The sequence below is a fragment of the Narcine bancroftii genome, chromosome 1 (genome assembly GCF_036971445.1).
Source record: "Narcine bancroftii isolate sNarBan1 chromosome 1, sNarBan1.hap1, whole genome shotgun sequence".
Classification (NCBI taxonomy): domain Eukaryota; kingdom Metazoa; phylum Chordata; class Chondrichthyes; order Torpediniformes; family Narcinidae; genus Narcine; species Narcine bancroftii.
In genome coordinates, this window is record NC_091469.1 from 375,259,373 (window position 1) to 375,280,201 (window position 20,829).

The 20,829-nt window shown below is 40.7% G+C and overlaps 1 protein-coding gene across 10 annotated transcripts in view; it reads right to left on the bottom strand.

Annotated features, from left to right (window-relative positions):
• phactr1 (phosphatase and actin regulator 1) overlaps positions 1 to 20,829 on the bottom strand; it is a 351,167-nt gene that overhangs the window by 48,571 nt on the left and 281,767 nt on the right. For 9 of the 10 annotated variants that reach the window (XR_011349791.1, XR_011349793.1, XR_011349792.1 and 6 more), the window contains one exon: positions 20,434 to 20,590. Coding sequence is in view for 6 of the 10 variants with exons in the window: in XM_069913379.1 (XP_069769480.1) it covers positions 20,434 to 20,590 (157 nt within the window). In the remaining 4 variants the exon portion in view is untranslated. Of the gene's footprint in view, positions 1 to 12,462; positions 14,197 to 20,433; positions 20,591 to 20,829 lie in introns of those variants that run through there. The other variant, XM_069913383.1, reaches the window with a different exon arrangement.

The following is a 20,829-nucleotide window of genomic DNA, read 5'->3' on the forward strand; positions in this document are numbered from 1 at the left end:
GTGTGTGTGTGTGTGTGTGTGTGTGTGTGTGAGAAAGAGAGAGGTTTTTTTTACAGTGTTATTTCCAGCAGAAGCAGCTGAGACTGGAAAAGGACAAGCTGGAAAGCTTGTGGAAAGCCCATTTGGAAGAAGGCCTGGTCAAAACCCTTGTGGTTCATGCAAGAGGAGAGGACTGGCTGTCTAATGTTTCACTTGGAATAAGTGAAACAAAGAGGGACTCTGTGATGACCTGAAAAAAAGATGTTATCATCTGGAGAACACTGAAGGGCCAAGTGTCGTAAGCAAGACACTGAAGTGGCTGATGGAAGTACATCAGCTATGAATGTCCTGGAACAACAAATCTCTCTCTGAAAACTGACAAGAACCTTCCTGAGTGGTAACCATTTATTTTGCAAGCACCAGAGCCTGGTGAACTTTATACATGTTAAATTCTATGCACAGTATAAGAACTGTCTGCAACCAGTGAACTTGGAGGTATGAGAAGTGAGATTAGACTGTGAACCAAACAATAGTTCTGAACCTACATGCACATTACATACACATGCGCTTAGAATTAGAAGGGGTTTAAGTTAGGTTAGTTAAGTTAAAGTGTGATTCTATTTTCATGTTTAAAGATAATTAAAAGCAATTTTTTTTAAGTAACCATTTGGCTTGGTGAATATCTTTCATTGCTGGGTTTATGGGTCCTCTGGGCTTGTAACAGGGTAATGTAAGGGAGATGGAAAATGAAGGCAAGGTTAAATGGGCAGGGCAGGGAGAAACAGAAAATGAAGCTGGAAACACAGCATGTGTGAAAAAGAACTATGGTGGGGTGGAATTGGGAGCAGAGAATAGAGAGCAAGAAAGGAGCAATCAGTAGAACTTGTTGGGAAAGATGATGAATTAAAAACCACTATTATAAATAATGACAAGTATACTTTGAAAGTCAAACCAGGTTGGATGTGCGCAGTAAATACTGGCGCCCAGGTGAGTGTAGGTAAAGGACCAGAAGCCTAGGGGTACAGGTGTATAGTTCCCTGAAATTGGCGGCTCAGGTGGATACATCTGTGAAGGAGTTTGGTTTGTTTGCCTTCTTTAGACTGGGTATTGATGCCCCAACAATGGGGCATCATGATACAGCACAACAAGTCTTTGATAAGGCTACACTTTGTGAACTGTGTGTAGTTCTGGTCAGCTAGCTATAGGAAGGATGTCATTAAGTTAGAAAGGAAGCATTCACCAGGATATTTTGGGAATTGGAAGAGTTGAATTATTGAGAGGGGCTGGATCTCAATTCACTAGAGTGTAGGAGGTGGAGGGGTGACCAGGGTAAAGTGAGCACTCACAGTCTTTTCCCCCAAACTAGAGGGCATAGGGTTTAATGTCAGCAGGAAAGCAGAGGCCTTAAAGGGCCAGGCCAACACCAAGGTCGAGGCCAGAAACATGCAGTGAGGGCCAGTATCCAAACAAGACTGATGCGCAGGGGACTGAGACTTCCCTTACCATCTATATTACTGGTGAATGATCAATCACTAGAGAGAAAAAAAAAGATGACCTGAGGGCAAAACTGCTTTATCAGAGACAAGTGAGACAAATCTCAGTTGCTTGCTGCAGCAAGACCTGGCTAACAGTAAAGACATTGGACACTGCTATCTGACCAGAAGTTTTCACCATTCACAGACTGGATCACAACTCAGATTCCTGAAAAGGGAGAGGGATGGTGTGTGCTTTTTCATTAATACTGGATGATGCACAGATGTTGGGGATATGTTGACCTCCTTAGAACAAATCTCGATTAAATGTAAACTCTTTTATCTACCCTGAGAGTTCTTATCAGTGATTCTCACCCGAGTTTATATCCTTGCCAATGCTGACTACAAATAGGCACTTGCAAAGCTGTATGATGAGGTCAGTAAATAAAAGATGGCCCAGCCTGAAGCACTACAAATCTTAGTCAGTGACTTTAACCTGGCCTAACTCAAGAAAACACTGCCCAACTACTTCCATGCTATACCAGAGGTCCCAATACACTTGATCTTTGTTGTACCAGAACAAGGAAGGCCTACCGTTCTTTCACGAGACCACATTTTGGCAAGTTGGATCGTCTTGCTGTGCTCCTCCGGAGTACAGGACAGCTAGAAGGTGAGTGCAAGAGACTGAAGAACGGTTACAGGATCTCCTCAAGTCTGCGGATTGGGTGGTGATCAAGGACTAAGCTGAGGATCTGAACAATTACACCAGGGCTGTCACAGATTTTATCAAAACAGCTGTGGATGAGGGTGTCCTCACCAAATTGTTCAGGGTTTTCCACAATCAGAGGCCCAGGAATGAACAATGAAATCCATAATCAGGTGAGAATCAGATCACAGCTATTTAAGTCTGGAGATTCAGATACAGAAAGAGCAGGCATGATCTTCAGAAAGCCATCTTACAGGCCAAGTGGGGTTTCTGGATGAAAATGGAGACAATGAAGTCTACAGACAGCTATGGCATAGTCTAAAAGTCATAACTTGCTACAAACCCAAGTCCGGTTCCAGATGAACTTGATATCTTCAATGATTGATTTGACCATAAGAACAAGGAAGAACCACACTGCTAACTCCCAGGTCCCCTGATGGTCATCTCTTCTCTATATTTGAGGATAACATGGGCTGACTTCAGGAGAGTGAATCCAATGAAAGCATTCAGTCTGGAAAGAATTCCTGGCCGAGTATTAAAAATCTGTGGTGACCAGCTTGCCACTGATATCTTCAACATCTCACTCCGGCAGGGCATGGTACCCACCTGTACCCACAATTAGTGTGATGGGGACAATCGGTGAGGATTAGTAAGAACATCTCCTCCACTATCTTCATCAGTATCAAAGGCTACATTCTGAAGGCCCTGTTCTACTTGCTAGACATCTACAACTGTGTGGCTTAGCATTACCACAACACCATGTACAAATGTACTGATGATACCATGCTATTGGGTTACATAAAAAGGAGTGATGAGTCAGCACACAGGAAGGAGATTGAAAACTTGGCTGAAAGGTGCGCCAACAACAATCTGGCACTTACTGTCAGCAAAACCAAGGGGCTGATTGTTGACTTCATTAAGGGGAAACCAGAAGGGTATGATCCAGGGAACATTGGGAGATCAGAGGTGGAGAGGGTGAGCAAATTTAAGTTCTTGGGAGGGGACACAATTGCACTTGAGCATAAAGCCCTACAAAAAGTAGGGGACGCAGCCCAGGACATCATGGATGAAACTTCCCCTACCGTCAACAACAGTACAGGGAATGCTGCCTTTAGAGGGATTAGCAATCATCAAGGATCCACACCACCCAGCACACGCTCTGTTCTTGCTACTACCGTTAGGAAAGAGGTATAGGTACCACATGACTTGCACTATCAGGATCAGGAACAGCTGCTCCCCCTCCACCATCAAACTCCTCAACAACAAACTCAATCAGGGACTTATTTAAGGACTTTTACTTTTGCACTTCATTGATTTTTTTTCTCTCTCTGTATTATACAGTTTGTTTACATTTTTTATTTGTTGAGGCTCATATGTTGAGTGCTTTTCTTTTGCACTGCCACAAGTGGTAATTCTGCCTCAACTGCAGGAAAAAGCATCTCAGGGTTGTATGTGATGTCATGTCTGTACTCTGACAAGAAATCTGAAGATGAGAGGAGAGAGATTTAAGAGGGATCTGAGGAGGCAACTTTGAACTGCCAGACAAAGCTGTGGAAGTGGGCACAATTACAATGATCAAAATACATTTAGACAGATCTATGGATACGAAGGGTTGAGAAGGATATGAACCAAATGCAGGCAAATGGGACACGCCCAAAAATGCCAACTTGGTTGGCATGGACTCCCTGACTTCAAGTGCAAGACAACAAGATTGTATTTCTGGCAAAAAAAAGTATCCTTTTGCTTTCTCTAGGTAATTATGATAACCAAAAATGGCCATTACATAGTTTAAATATCAGAAAGGATTTTGCTGTCAGAAGTGCTCTTTATTTTCTCAGGTTTGATGACAACTTCTGTCCATTCCAGCTTTATGGGCTTGGCCATGGGAATCAAGCCAATGTGGGCCCCACAGAGTTTTCCACAGGTGGATTAGGAGATGTCTGATGCAGTGGGCAGTGTCATGATAATGAATATGTATGAGATGTACCGGAAATCACGTGGTATGAGGGAGAGATAAGAACACAAGCAGGAGAACAAAGGAAACGGGAAAATAAAGCCAATGAGAAGTTTACCTGATAAAACTTGTGTTTGATGTTTTATTAACTTCACATTTCGGGCCACAAATGTGACATTGGCGACGAGGATGGAAGAAGCTTGAAGAAAATTAAAGACTAAACAAGATTACAGAGGATTACAGACAACTTCAAGGTGATAAGAATTTTCTCTTTGCTTCAGTACTTTTGGGGCTGGAATATTTCCTCATGGCTGGTGCAAACGGTGGAATTGCTCATTTTGACCCAACGGGTGATGCAAGCACTGTAAGTGTGAAGTGGAAGGCATGGCTGGAAGAATTTGAATCCTACGCCGACAATCGTGGCCTATTTCAAGATACCGGTACAGTTGAACAAAAAGCACAGAGAAGGGCGTTACTTCTTTTCACTGCTGGACCTGCAGTTCGGGAAACATTTAAGACACTTTTGAATACTGGAAGAAAGGATGAGTACCAGAAAGCGGTAGATGCATTAAATGCACACTATGTAGTGACACCGAATGCTACATTTCAACGCCATTTGTTTCGGAGAACGAGACAAGAAGATGGCCAGACAATTGCTCAGTACGTGACGAGACTACGCCAGCTAGCTGTTGGATGCAATTACATGCCAGCTGATTTGGACAACCAATTATTGGATCAAGTCGTACAGCACTGTAGATCAGATAAACTCAGAAGACGTCTACTGGAAAGAGGGAGTGAGTTGGAACTCACCGATGCTTTAACCATTGCTGCTGCATTAGAGGCTGTTGAAGGGCAATTTCATACCATGACCCTGAAAGACAACTCAAGCCAGCAAATTAAGAGGCTCTCACATCGCCATAATCAGCCAAGATATACGCCGACACATGACGTGTAGTGTTATCGATGTGGAAACCGAGGTCACTTTGGAAAAGACCCATATTGCCCGGCCAAAGGCAAAGTTTGCAGAAAGTGTGGAGGTAAGGACCACTTTGCAAAGAAGTGCAAAAGCAAGTCCAATGCAGACCAGAAGAGGAAGAGTACAACTTCCAAAGGCCAAGCCTGGGGGAAAGGAAAGTATCCTGGAAAGAAAGATACCATTCGCCAGATAGACGGTGACGATGATGATACCCAGGAGGGACAGAGTTGTTACCAATTTACGTTGAATGAAGTACATCATGAGAAGGTCCCAGTGATCATTGGTGGAGTGACAGTTCAGGTCATTGTAGACTCAGGCAGTGACAGTAATGTGATTGATCGACATTTATGGGAGAAGTTGAAAAGGAAAAAGATCATCTGTACCTCAAAGAAGTGTTCCAAGAAACTGTATCCATACACAGCAACCAAGCAATTGCAGACCATTGGATGTTTTACTGCAACTGTTGAAGCTGGAGATAAGTACACCGAAGCAGAGTTTATGGTCATAGAAGAGAGGGGAGAACCATTGTTGAGTAGAAGCACAGCGCAAGACCTGGCAATACTTCATATTGGAGCTTGTGTCAATTTAATTCAGTCATACGAGGATATGAAGCAAGAATTCCCCGCAGTCTTCCAAGGAGTAGGAAAGCTGAAAGGTCGACAATTGAAGCTAGCGGTAGATGAAACGGTCAAACCCAAGGCACAACTAATGCGCCGAACTCCGTTTGGACTTCGTGGGAAAGTCGAAGCCAAAATTAAAGAATTGATCGAACAAGACATTATAGAACTGGTGGAACATTCGACACAATGGGTCAGTCCAGTAGTGATTGTGCCCAAACCAAAGGGTGACATAAGACTATGTGTTGACATGAGAATGGCCAATGAAGCTATAATTAGAGAACGACACCCTATACCAACAGTGGAGGAAATACTTCAAGAACTAACTACCAGCAAGGTATTCTCAAAAATTGATCTGAAATGGGGCTATCATCAATTAGAGCTGGACCCAGGTTCCCGAGATGTGACAACATTTGTGACTCACTGTGGATTGCTTCGGAGATCTACCAGTATGAAATCCATCGAGTGATTCAAGGCATTCCTGGAGTTGCCAACATTTCTGACGACATCATAGTCCATGCACCAACGAAGGAAGAGCATGACAAACGGTTGAGGCGTGTACTATCTAGATTACAGGAGGCAGGCCTTACTGTGAATGGAAACAAGTGCCAGTTTGGTGTGTCAGAAATGGACTTCATGGGACACAGACTTAGAAGGGGAGAACTAAACCCTGCAGAGGCCAAGGTGAAAGCTATTGCAGAGGCACGTGCACCTCAGAACGCAACAGAGGTGAGGAGTTTCCTGGGATTGGTCAATTTTTGTGCAAAGTTCATTCCTAATTTCGCTACAGTGGCAGAACCACTAAGAAAACTAACCAGGAAAGGTGTACCATTTCATTTTGGATCTGAGCAGAAGAAAGCGTTCACAGCGCTGAAGCAAAGCCTGACAGATGCAAAAACTCTTGGATATTATGATCCGGCGGCATCAACCAAAGTCATAGCGGATGCCAGCCCGGTTGGTTTAGGGGCCGTGTTGGTCCAGATGCATGATGGAGGACCAAGAATCATTGCCTATGCCAGCAGATCGTTATCAGATGTGGAAAGAAGATACTCTCAGACAGAGAAAGAAGCACTCGGACTTGTATGGGCCTGTGAGAGGTTCCATGCATATTTATACGGCATTGAATTTGAACTCATCACAGATCATAAGCCATTAGAGGTGATCTATGCACCTAGATCCAAACCATGTGCCAGAATAGAGAGATGGGTACTCAGACTACAACCCTACAAATATAAAGTAATCCACATAGCAGGGAAAGCAAACATTGCTGATCCGCTGTCCAGATTGGTGAAGGATGGAGGTCCACAATCCAAGTCAGAATTGGGAACAGAAACAGAGAGCTTTGTACGCTTCATAGCTATTCAGGTGACACCGAAAGCTGTGACTACGAAGGAAGTCGAGAGAGAATCCGAACGTGATCCAGAACTCATGGAAGTAAGAGAATGCATACAGAGTGGACAATGGGACAAGTGTACTCACAAGGCTTACATTCCCATTAGAGACGAACTTTGTTGCATCGGACAGTGTGTATTGAGAGGTTGCAGATTGGTGATACCGCAAAGATTGAGACCGAAGATCGTATCCTTAGCGCATGAAGGACACCTAGGTATTGTTGGTACCAAGCAAAACCTCAGGACCAAGGTATGGTGGCCAGGTTGTGATAAAGACGCAGAGAAATTTGTTAAAACTTGTCATGGATGTCAAATCACAAGTAGGAGTAATCCGCAGGAACCGATCCGGAGTACGCAACTTCCGACAGGACCATGGATCGACGTAGCTGTTGATTTTCTTGGACCTTTACCGACGGGTGAATCAATTATGGTAGTGATAGATTACTACAGCAGATACTATGAGTACGTGGTGTTGAAGTCCACAACCACTGAAAAAACAATACAAGCATTAGCAGAGATATTCGCAAGATATGGATTACCTGTTACATTATACTCTGACAATTGTCCACAATTCATTTCAGAGACATTTACGGAATACATGAGGACCACAGGTATCCACCATCATAAAGTAACTCCGAAATGGCCGCAAGCCAATGGAGAAGTAGAGAGACAAAATCAGTCCATTGAAAAACGATTGAGGATTGCACACGCAGAAGGACAAAATTGGAGAGAAGCATTGCTATCTTATGTGGCTGTCTATCGAGCAACGCCTCATGCAACCACTGGAAAAAGTCCTGCAGAAGCATCTTTTGGGAGAAAAATCCGCACAAAAATGCCAGAAATAAAGGAAATCTGAGACGACCAGGAGATGAGGGACCACGATGCTGAAAAGAAAGGTGCAGCAAAGCGGTACACAGATTCGAAACGTGGAGCCAAGTACTCAGACATCATGCCAGGAGATAATGTTCTAGTGAGGCATGAAACTGGTGGTAAGCTAGACACACCTTATTACCATCAACCCTATACTGTCGTATCCAGAAGTGGCAGTATGGTGACAGTCAAGTCTCCGACTGGAGTCCTGTATAAGAGAAATGTATCAGGTGTAAAAAGGTACCAATCCAGAGATACATCGAGCGAGGAGGTTGAAAGGCCAATACGAGATGCTGAAACTGAGAGACCCGATGAAGTGACTAGAACGCCAGAAACACCCGAAGCCGTGGCGAGCAGTATTTCCGACGCCGAGAGTGAACAACCGAGAAGCGACGACAATATCGCAGGCAGGCCGAAATGAAACCGGAAAGTGCCCAAACAATACGAAGACTTTGTGCCATAGTTTTAATAAGAACTTTGGGACAGTATTTAATCTTATATCATAAAGTGCATGTATGAGCGCTGTAGGAAGTAAATTTTATGTAGTTGAGTTATAGTATTACCATTAGTTACGATGTTTGTAAGTTTCCGAGGGATATTGGTAAGTGAAGGTAAAGTTTATTTCTGATTAAAGGAGGGATGTCATGATAATGAATATGTATGAGATGTACCGGAAATCACATGGTATGAGGGAGAGATAAGAACACAAGCAGGAGAACAAAGGAAACGGGAAAATAAAGCCAATGAGAAGTTTACCTGATAAAACTTGTGTTTGATGTTTTATTAACTTCACATTTCGGGCCACAAATGTGACAGGCAGGTGGCTAGTTTATGACCTGGTGTGCTTCAACTCCTGCTTACCTAGGGCTTCTGTGTGCTCCTGATACACAGGCTGAAGGTTCTCCATATATCCTCAATTCTCAATTCCCCACTTTAAGCAGCCATCATTCCATTATTCAGTGGGGATGATGTGCTGAATGTGGAGACTGGTGGGGTGAAAGATGAGGAACCTTATTCCTGTTCCGATTAGGGGGTTGGGCTTAAGAGTGGAACTCTCATTTCCTTCTAATCAAAGATGTAGTTGTGGGCACTTGCATAGATCCCTGCAATGCTTTCCTCTTGTATGCGTGGAAGAATTCTTGCTCTGATCCTACCCTGGAATCATCCCCAACTCTTCCTCCATTGCACTGATGACTGCATTGGGGCTACTTCCTTAAACCTCTGAGAACTCAAAGTTTCTAAACTTTGCTTTCACCCTTCATCCCACTCTCAAATTCACTTAGACCATTTTTGACATGTCTTTCCCCTTTCTAGATCCCTCTGCCTCCATTTCAGGAGACCAGTTCAATGATGACATTCATCACAAATCCACCGACTCCCATAGCTATCAATCACATCAACTCCCACCCTGTCTCCTCTCAGGATGGCATCCCTTTCTTCTAGTTTATCTGCCTTCACTGCATCTGCTCTCAACGTGAGGTCTTCTATTACAGGATGTCTGAATTTTTCTCTTTTTTCAAGCAACGTGACTTCCCTTCTACTGTGCTGTATTGATGTATTGTTCTATAGTTCTCTGGTTCTGTAGTCAATAGAGCCATCTCCTGCATATCCTCCATTTCTCAGAGTCCTGCTCTCTCTAAACAGAAGAGAGCAGGTTCCTCTTATCCTCACCTTTCACCCCACCAGCCTTCCAGCTCACCATCATCCACCATTTCTGTCAGCTACAATCAGACCCAAACACCAGACATATCCACTCTTCCCCACCCCTTTATGCCTTCCATAAGATCATTCCCTCCCTGACTCTCTTGTCTTCTCATTCCTCTCTATCCACCTCTCTGACTTCTGGTACTTTCCCTTGCAACTACAGTAGGTGCAATTCTTGCTTTTATACCTCCTCCCTCACTTCCATTCAGCAAAGATTCTCTGCAGTTCCTCCAAGCTCATCGGCTATATTTGGTGCTCCATATGTGGCCTCTTCTACATCAGTGAGACCACAGACCCTCCATGCTCTATTCACAATGACCATCATGAGCTCCCAGTTGCATGACATTTCAAGTCCCCTTCCCATTTCTCCACTGACCAGTTTGTCCTGGACCTTCCATAAACTATAGTAACAACATTTCATGTTCCACTAGGGCAGTCTCCAGTCCAACAGTGTGAACAGAGAATTTTCTCATTTCTAGCAATCTTCCTTCTCTCCTCTTTTTTTTAACACTTTCTGCTATTTCCCTTATTCCCCCCATTTTGTCCACTTTTCCCATCCATCCCCCCTCCCAATTTCATTGCCCCTCCACTTCATTCTCTATGATTCTTCCAACTCTCCCTCTCCTTTCAGTTTTATCTGGCCTCTCTCGATATTATCACTTTATGATTCAGCCTTTGTCTTCTAATCCCCCAGTTTAGCCTCTGTGACTCATCTTTCTCCACCCGAACTTCTTTGTCTTTCTTGCCTCAGTCCCTTTGTCTGGTGTCTACCAATCAACTGTTTCTAGCTATCATATTTCACCTTTGCTTGGTTCACCAATCCTACTTGGAGCCCCTATCCCACCCTGTCCTTTTTACACTGGTTTGTCATTCACGTTTCACTGGTCTCGAGAAAGGGTTTCGGCTCAAAACAGACATCTTTCCCTCCCATGGGTGCTGATTGACCTACTGAGGTCCTCCGGAATGTGTTTGGCAACATCAGTGAAGATTTCTCTTCAGCCACTCTGCATTATTACCCTAACATAACCTTCAATGTTTATTAGAGGAATGTTATGCTCACCTCCATCAAATTTCCCAAGGAAACTAGATTTCACTTTCAAAATTAATGGTAATCTGTTCATCTATGGTGACTGCACTCCAGAACTATGGTCTCCAAGACCAACAATGACATCACAATATCATCAATTTTGTTAAGAGATTTGATTTTATTAAGCGTTTGCTTTTTTAAATATTTTATTTTAAAAATTACTTACATCATGTTCCAAAAAGAAAACAAACTAGAAATTACATACATAATGGTATTTACCCCCAAAAAACCCTCCCTCAAAATAACCAATATAAAATAGAAGAGAAATAAGAAGGGAATTTTCAGGATTGCACATAGGGATGTCGCCTAACACACGTTTAAAAAATTAATTAACATAATTCAGAGGAGATTCTCGCAGATCCAGAAGCATAGGAAGGACAATTTTACAATTTTAAAACTAGTATTTGGTACCAAATTTGCAAAAACATAGGATATTTATTTCCTAAACTATATGTAATTTTTTCTAAAGGAATACAACTTTGAATTTCTGAATTCTATCTTGCCACACCCATATATCTGATTTCCACGTAAATGCAATATACTTCCTTGCCATCACTAATGCAACTTTAACAAATTTCAATTAATATAATGATAATTTTAATGTAGGTCTTGTTCCTTCAATTTTTCTCCAAAAGATATAAATCTGAGTTTTGCGGAAGTACGACACCTGTAACTTGTTCCAAAAAATTCCCTAAATCTACCCCAAAATTGTACCTTAGGTCAAGACCAAGTTGAATGCAAAAACATTCCTACATCTTCACCACACCTAAAACATTGGTCTGATAAATCGGATTTCAATCTATTTAATTTCTGTGGTGTAAGATATAACTGATGGAAAAAAATTCTACTGAACTAATCTATACCTTACATTAAAAGTGTTAGTCATACAGTCCCTACATAGATCTGTCCATCTTTGTTCATCAATTACAATGTTCAAATCTAATTCCCACCTCTGTCTGGATTTATGAACTCCACACTTAGGAGTTCCTACTTGTAATAAAGAGTATATCAAAGGTGTACATTTCTTAACAATTCCCCTCCTAATTATAAGTTCTATTTCAGTACAAGTAGGCAAAACAACATGGTTATCCCTCATATATGCTCTTAATTGAAAATAACAAAAATGAGTGTTTTGAGTTATTCCATATCTATTTCTCAATTGCTCAAATGAAATTAATTGTCCCCTTTTGTAACAGTTATCAACATTTACAATCCCCTTACAAAACCATGTATCCAAACATCGATTATCTCTTTGGGTACAATAGAGAATTTTGAATCAAAGGCATTTTGGGTGATACATATCCTCTTACACCAATTTGATCATTTATTTTATTCCAAATATTAATCAAATGCTTCAACAAGTATTTATTTATCACCAACCATCAATTCTGAATCCCATTGATATATAAATTCTTCTACTTTTCTCTCACTTTTTTATTCAATTCTTTCAAAAAGGAAGTAAGAAATCTCATTTATGCTGCTTGATAATATATATTTTTTAAATTAGGAAGCTGTAGTACTCCCAATTCATATTTTCATGTTAACTTTCATTATAGAAACTTTTGACATTTTACCTTTCCAAAGGAATTTTCTTACATATTTATTCAGTTCTTTTGAAAAAAAATTAAGGTATAAAAATAGGTAATGTTTGAAAAAGATATTGTAATCTTGGAAATATATTCATCATAATACAATTAACCCTTCCCATTAAAGTTATTGGTAAATTGATCCATGTTTAAAAATCCTTCTCAATCTTTTTAAGTAATGGTAAATAATTCAATTTATATGTTTTTCAGATTGTGAATGTCTAAATATTTAATATTCTTTTTTGGCCATTCAAACTGGGTACTTCTTTGACACTGAGTATAATCACCTTCTATTAATGGCATCATTTCACTTTTATCCCAATTTATTTTATAACCCCAAATTATTCTGTATTCTTCCAATTTAACATATAATTTCTGTAAAGATGTCTCGGGCTCAGTCAAGTATATTAAAACATCACCCACAAATAAATTAATTTTATTATCTTCTTGGTCTACCCTAAATCCCTTAATTTCCAAATAACTCCAAATTGGTTCTATAACTAAAATAAACAAAGCTGGAGATACTTGTCTGATTGACCTCATCAATGAATCAATGCAAAGATTTGTCCATTAGTCTCTACTTTACCATTAGGATTATTATACAGTGCCCTAATCCAGTTCACAAAAGACAATCCAAATCTTTCCAGCACCTTAAACAAAAGAAATCCCACTCCAGTCTTTCAAATGTTTTTTTTTTCTGCATCTAGAACCACTGCAACACTTAATTCTCCTCTTTTTCATGTGAAGTGAATTATACTAAGTAATCCAGCTGCATTTTCAGACAACTGTCTCTTTTTTACAAAACCTTTCTGATCCGTATTTATTATTTAGGCAACAGTTTAGTCATTCTATTTCCCAAGATTTTTGCAACAATTTTATAACCCACATTTATAAATGAAATAGTTCTAAAAGATGAAGGTTTTAAAAGGTCTCTATCTTTATTAGGAATCACTGTAATTATTGGTATTGAAAATGATTCTGGGAGAGTATGGGTTTCCGAAACTTGATCTAATACTTCCATAAAAATAGGAATTAATAAATCTTTAAATTCTTTCTAAAATTCAGCTGGAAATCCATCCTCTCCTGGAGAATTATTACTCTGTAATGAGCTCAGAGATTCTCTTATCTCTCCCTGAGTAAAAGGAGCATTCAGTTTAGTTCACTCTTCCAAACTTAATCTAGGCAAAGTTATCTGTGATAAATATCTACCTATTTAGTTTCATCTTTTAAAGATTCAGAATTATATAATTTCAAATAAAAATTATTAAATGATTCATTTTTTTCTTGAGGTTTATAAGTAACAACATTACTATTGTCTTTAATTTGATTAACTGTTCTTGAGACCTGTTCCATTTTTAATTGCCAAGGAAGTACTTTATGTGATCTCTCACCTAACTCATATCTTTGTTTTGTTCTTGTAATGGCTTTCTCTGTTCTGTAAGTTTGTAGTGTGTTATTTCAAAGTTTTTTTTAATTAATTAATTGCCTAAACATCTTCAGAACCCTGTTTTTGAAGGGTCCTTTTCAAAAACTATTATTTTACATTCTAATTGACCAATCTCTCTCATATACTTTTTTAAATTTTAGAAGCTTATAATTGACCTCTTAAATACACTTAAAAAGCGTCCCATATAATAAACATCATTTACCGAGTTCAAATTTATATCATAAAATGTCTGAATTTGCATTCTAACAAACTCACAAAAATCTTTTCTTTTCAATAATAAAGAATTCAATCTCCATCTATAAATAATTTTCTCCTTATCAGGCATTTCCATCATTATTAATAAGGGTGAATGATCCAAAAGATTCCTTGCTTTATAATCGTATTCAAAATCCTAGCTTGTATTTGAGCTGAGATTAAAAATAAATTAGTTCTACAATAAGAAACATATCTACTTGAATAAAAAGAATAATCTTTCTCTCTAGGATGAATCAACCTCTGTACATCTATTAAATTCAAATCTCTCATTAAGACCAATGTAGTTTTTGCTGCTTTTGTTCTTGTCGCTACTCGAGTAGATGTATCTAATAATGGATCTAAACAAATATTAAAATCCTCTCCAATTAACATATCATCATGTGCCTCTGTCAAATTAAGAAATGTTTCTTGAATCAATTTGGAGCATACAAATTTTTAAAAGTCCACAATTCAGTGTATATTTGACAATACACCATTACAGATCTCCCTACTAGGTCTGTCACAAGATTTTGAATTTTAATTGGATGATTCTTTTTTTTTTAAATCAGCATTGCCAAACAAGGAAGACTCCACATATCCAACTCAAACACTTTTTAATTGCAAATGTTTCTTGAAGAAAAGCTACAACTCACATTTTCTTAAAGTATGTTTACACTCTTCCTTTTTACAGTTCCATTTAACCCATTAACATTACAATTTACAAACTTCATTACCTTACTCATCTTGCTAAAGTTTAAGCAATCCCCTTCCATTAGCTCCCCCCATATCTCCTCCCATTTTCATTATTTAATATCCTATGTGTCAGTACGCATCTCCTCCAGCAATCCAAATAGAAAAAAGGCAAACAGACATTCAAAAAATATAAAGTTGCACACTTATAACTATATTTTTTATAAAAGAAAACCCTCCCTTCAAGTGTTATTTAATTAACAACATGACCTCCCTCCATTTTACGGGTTGTGATCGACGCCACAAAAACACACATAATCCCACAACACTCTGCATCTCCCACTCTTCCCAACTTCCCTGACACATTTAATAAACACTTTAATTGTTTGGCTATCCACAACTAAAACAACTTCCCGGAAATCAGAAAGGAAGAAAGAAGAAAAAAAAGAATAATTCTTATTTTAATTCCCTTCATCTCATAAACTTCCCCTTTTCCAATTCAGGCCACTATCAACTTATTCACAAACTTACAGAAGAGAATTGACCTTACATTCAACCTACTCAAACCTGAGATCCTCCTCCAACTTGCCTTTGCTGCACTGCACTGTTTACACCCGCCAATGAACTTCCCGCAAATTGGGGAGACAAAAGGAACAAGATTTTACGACAAGTACCCAATAGCTGGACATGAGAAAGGCAACTGGCTATGTCCTTGTCCAGTCAAACTGAAGAATCATGAGTGAGCAGTGGATCTGAAACTGGGCTATCAGTCATCTCAGTTCCAGGGAAAGATCAGAAGAGTAGGTCTGTGTGAAGAATGAATGAGCTGATGATTGACAGAGCAGACTCAATGGGCTGAATAGCCTATTTTTCTCTCTTGTCTTTTGGTCTTATGATGAAAGAGACCAAGGTATTTTTTTTTAATTTAAATGAACAGTGAAAAACATCTGAATGAATGAGGCTCCACACTTGTGTAATTTCAGTATCAGTGCTGGAAACAATATGTCAGCACTTTCCTCCACTGTTAAATGGCCATTTAAGCAGGAATGAATTTAGACCAAACATTTTCTGATGAGATTAATTGGTATTTGTAAGCTAAGTAGAGCATTTCAAAATTCATTCCATTTAATGTATTTTAATAGGATACCAGACAACAAAATGCTGTTCGATGGCCCCATATTTGGGGCAGCAGCTTCCAGATTGCTGCATTTAGCAACATGCACGGTTGTCAAAATCTGCTGTGTGATTTCCATGTGAAGAACAGTGGGAAGGTTAGTAAGTTGTACGTCAAAAACAGACTCCGTAAAATGTAACCTTACTATTCAAAGCATGATCTGTTGGTTTCTCTTCCATGGTTTACTAATAGTTCGTCAGAGTGGCTGCAGTGAGTCAAATATCTCATGTAAGTTTTACGGTCAGGGCCAAATGAACAATGGTTGGTGTTAATTTTATTTGCATCCTCAAGGTTTGCTGCATGTTGATTTAACAAAAATTATTTACAACATGGTAGAAGCCAATTCTGGCCACTGAAATCCACGCTGCCCAATTATAGCCATTCAACCTACAGCCCTAAATGTTTTGTAGTATGGGAGGAAACTAGAGCATCAGATGGAGACCCATGCAGATCATGGGGATAACATACAAACTCCTTAAAGACGGCGCTGCATTCGAACCTGGGTCACTGGCGCTGTAATAACATTTAGCTAACCGCTATGCTAACTGAGCTACCTAGAGCTCTCAATTCTTTGATCTTTCAGAGATGTTCTATCTCCTCCATTAACACCCCCGCTGATTCATCCTGCATAACACTGGGTAGAGAATTCCAAAGATTCACAACCCACTGTGAGAAAGCATCCCTACACAAATGAATTTTGAGAGACTGATCTCTCATCTTTTTACTAAGTCCTCTTCAAAATTCTCCCACCAGTGGAAATATCTCTATTTTATCCGCCTCCTTAGGATTTTATATGTTTCATGAAGATCATTGCTCATCCTTTTACATTCCAAAAAGCATAGATCCAATTTCTTTATCCTCAGTGATAGAACAACTGACTCAGACCAGGAATTAGTTCTCAGCAACCTCTCATGGACTGCATCTGAGGCTAGTCTATCTTTTCTTGGAAAGTGAAAGGGACATCAAAACAGAGCACAGTGCTCCAGATGAGGTTCATTTTTAAATAATGGCCTTCTTCTTCCTGCCCCTCAGAGGATAAAGGTCACAGGCTTGGCTGCTGCAGTGGAGGAAGCTTTGGGGAGTTGCAGACATGCACTTTGGATACTGACGGAATGAAGCTGGATGGCATCTGTCCCACTGCTGGTTTATGCCTTGCAGATGTTAGAGGCTTTAGGGGTTCTGGAAGTGGATCCCTCACTTTCGCACATCTAGTCTCGTACCTGGAGATCTGATAGCATGGGGTGTTCTCCTTTAAGCCCTTTAGCCACAGTGTTTGTATGGCTGTTTGAGTTCAATTTCTGCTCTTTCCACTGAAGTCAGAAGGTGATTACACTTTCCACTGGAGCAGAGGAAAGCAAGGGCTTCCCACAACACACCTGTTCCCTTCTCCCCGTTGCTCCGACTCCTCACTTCTCCTCCCCTACCACATACTCCAAAGCACCTGACCAGGCTGAAGAGCAGGTGATTGTCAGTGTCTGTGAAGGGGAGGGGTGAGGGTGGTGGGAATCAAAACTTGGTCCTGTTGAGCTCCCCCAGCGTTTCCATCATCTTGCTCCAGATTCCAGCATTTGGTCTTCCGTGATTCATCATGATCATTACCAAGCTGTCACATGTCAGGAGCCCCTCAAAAAGGATGGGGGGAGGGGGCAGAAATAAAAAAGTGTTGGTGACAGGCACAACGCAGGATGTCAGGCCAACGAGCTGGTAATTTAGATCTCCAGCAGGTGGCTGTATGCTAATGGATGAAGTTCCTGGTGGCCAAAATAGACTTGCTCATCCCTGACGACCATTTGTGCCTTGTGAATCTCTCTTGGACTCTCTCCAATGCCAGCTTATCCTTTCTTATAACACTGGATCAAAACTGTGCAGTGTGCAGGTGAAGATTGTAGTTATCAGCGTGGAACAGGCCCTTCGCCCCAACACACACACACCTACCAAAATGTCCCAGCCACTCTCATTCCACCTGCCTGCATTTGGCCCATATACCCCTAAACTCATCCTAACCCCCATATTTGTCCAATCTAATTGTCCCTACCTCAACCACCTTCTCCAGTAACCCTCTGGTGTTCCTTTTGAGTTGGTGTTTAACAGTCCTCTGTGTCCGTAGGGCCAGTGAACCAACATCCAGGGACTTATAACTCCAAAGGAGATGGGAATGAGCTCATCAGCTTCTTCCTGATGACTATTTGTGCCTCCCTTCAGATGAGGGAAGCTTTGGCCCACAAGGCAGCTGGAGAGACCCAGATGAGATCCTGGCTTCCGGGGCTGCCTGTGAAAGGTCTGCATGTTCTCCCTATGACACCTTGGGTGCCCACAGAGCACTATAGCACAGAAACAAGCTACTTGGTCCATCTGCTCTGTGCCAAACTATTATTCTGCCTCGTCACATTGACCTGCACAAGAGCCATAGCCCTCTATACTCCTCCTATCCATGTACTTATCCAAATTTTTCTTAGTATATCAAAATTGAGCCCATATTCAACACTACAGCTGGCAGCTCAATCCACACTCACCACTCTCTGCTTGAAGCTCCTCCTATTTTCCATTAAACATCTCACTTTTCACCCTTAACTCACATCTTCCAGTTCTTGTCTTATCCAACCTCAATGAAAAAAGCCTTTTTACCTTTATCCTATCTCACTTGTGATAGATTATGTTGTGCTTGTATTGTATGTAGATATGATTTTGGGAGATAAATTGGGGCAGATTTTTTAGTGTAGGTCACATACAAACACTTTAAAACAGATCCTATTTAAAATACTGGAGCTCTGCTCATGCTAGACAGGCCGGCTCCAAGAGCCTTTGCAAAAGCTTTGGAGAGTCCCAAGAGACTTCACTAATGGATTTGTCAGAGCCACACAGCTGTCTGGAGTGGAACCTGCTGTTCTAAGAGGGACGTGTGGTTTTGGAAGCTGAGAGAGAAAAACGGGCTTTCTCTCAGTGAGAGAAAGAGAGAGAGAGAGAGAGAGAGAGAGAGAGAGAGAAGGAATTCAGTTCTGCAGTTTCACTGTCAGCAAAAGCAGCTGGGACTGGAACAGTTCAAGCTGGAAAGCTTGTGGAAAAACCTCATTTGGAAGACGGGTTGTGACTGCTTAGTTCAGCCTGGTCAAAACCTTGTGATTCATGTAAGAGAAGAGGACTGGCTGCCTAATGTTTCACTTGAAATAAGTGAAACAAAAAGTAACTCTGTGGTGACCTGAAAGAAAGAGGTTATCATCTGGAGAACACTGAGAGGGCAAGTTTCTTAAGCAAGTCACTAAAGTGGCTGAATAAAAGGAATCGGTTGTGGGTGTCCAGTGAACAACGCATCTCTCTCTGAAAACTGACAAGAACATTTCCGAGTGGTAACCATTTATCTTTCAAGCACCAAAGCCTGGTGAACTTTATAAATGTTAAATTCTGTGCACAGTATAAGAATTCCTTGCAACCAGTAAACTTGGAGGAATGAGAAGTGAGATTGGACTGTGAATCAAAGAACTTTTCTGAACTTACAGACACATTACATGCACTCAGAATTAGAAGGGGGTTAAGTTAGGTTAAAGTTAATAGTGATAAGTCAAAGTGTGATTCCGTTTTCATGTTTAAAAGCAATTGTTTAAGTAAACATTTGTCTTGGTGTATATCTATTGCTGTTGGGTTTTGGGATCCTCTGGGCTCATTTTTTTGTATACCTCTATCAAATCTCCCATCACCTACACTCCAGTGAATAAAGTCCTAACCTGTTTCACATTGCCCTGTAACTTAGTTCCTCAAGTCCTAACAACATACTTGTAAATCTTCTCTGCACTCTCAGTTTTACTGATATCTTATTCCCCTGAGTTTTCTAGATTCCTCCCACTTTCTAAAGATATGCATGGAGTTTTGGTTGTTGCTGCAAATTACCCCTTGGTGTAGGTAAGAAGCAAGATTCAAAGAGGAGTTGGTGGGCACGCAAGGGATAGTAAGCTGGTAGGGCTACAGAGAAACTGAAAGATGTGATGGGTTACATTGTTTGGATTCCACTTGGAAGAATGGACTAATTTCGGTTGAAGAAAGCAACATATACAGTTCAAAGCCAGCAAGGAGCTTGTTGATGTTAAGCTAGCAGCTATTTTGTTTACCTATTTACTGTGCTAGGGTGGGTAACATTAAAGGCACAGTTAATGGCTGCTATGGCGCCAATGGCCTGGGTGAAAATCTGGCGCTGTCTGCAAGGTGTTTGTACGTTCTCCCTGTGATCTGCTGTGGGTTTCACCCTTTGTACGTATGGGGTTGGTAGGTTAAATGTGTGTAAATGGGTGGCACAAGTTTCATGGACCAGAAGGATCTTCTGCTGTGCTATATCATTTCAAAAAGGAAGTGACCATTCAAAGGGTAACGTTGACCCATTGAAACTATATGAAATATGCTTACATTCTCATTGTTGCACCAGCTGTGAACATCCGAGTTGTTGACTAACTTACTCTTGAAGACAGGTTCAACACCACAACCCACACAAAGTCATAGGCAGCCAATACTTCCAAAGACAAACTCACTGCATGGAGAATCAATTGCTTCCATCACCAACCTTGTCAGCTTTGTGCCGATCTGCTGCCTCATTTCAAGTCTCTCTTCATCGGTCTGCATTGGAATGATATTCTTCTCCTCCAGTTCACGCTTCGATGGCCTGTTGCTGAGTTTAATTGCCAAAGAGTCTTTCCTGCAAACTTTTAATGCTAGCGAACCTGCAGGGAAAGTGGACAAGACTGTTCAGATTGATAAATACAGCATGAACCAATCACAGCAAGGACACATTGGTCTGGATATTAACTAGGGCTGGATTTACAGGGATGTTGCCAGCCAGCAGTCAATGTGATTGACAAGCTTGGTAACCAATCAGGTAAGGAGAACTCCAGAATATGGTTTGGTAGGGGGGGGGGGGCAGGGTGCAGGGTATCCAGTCCAGCTGACCAAGGTGTCCAAT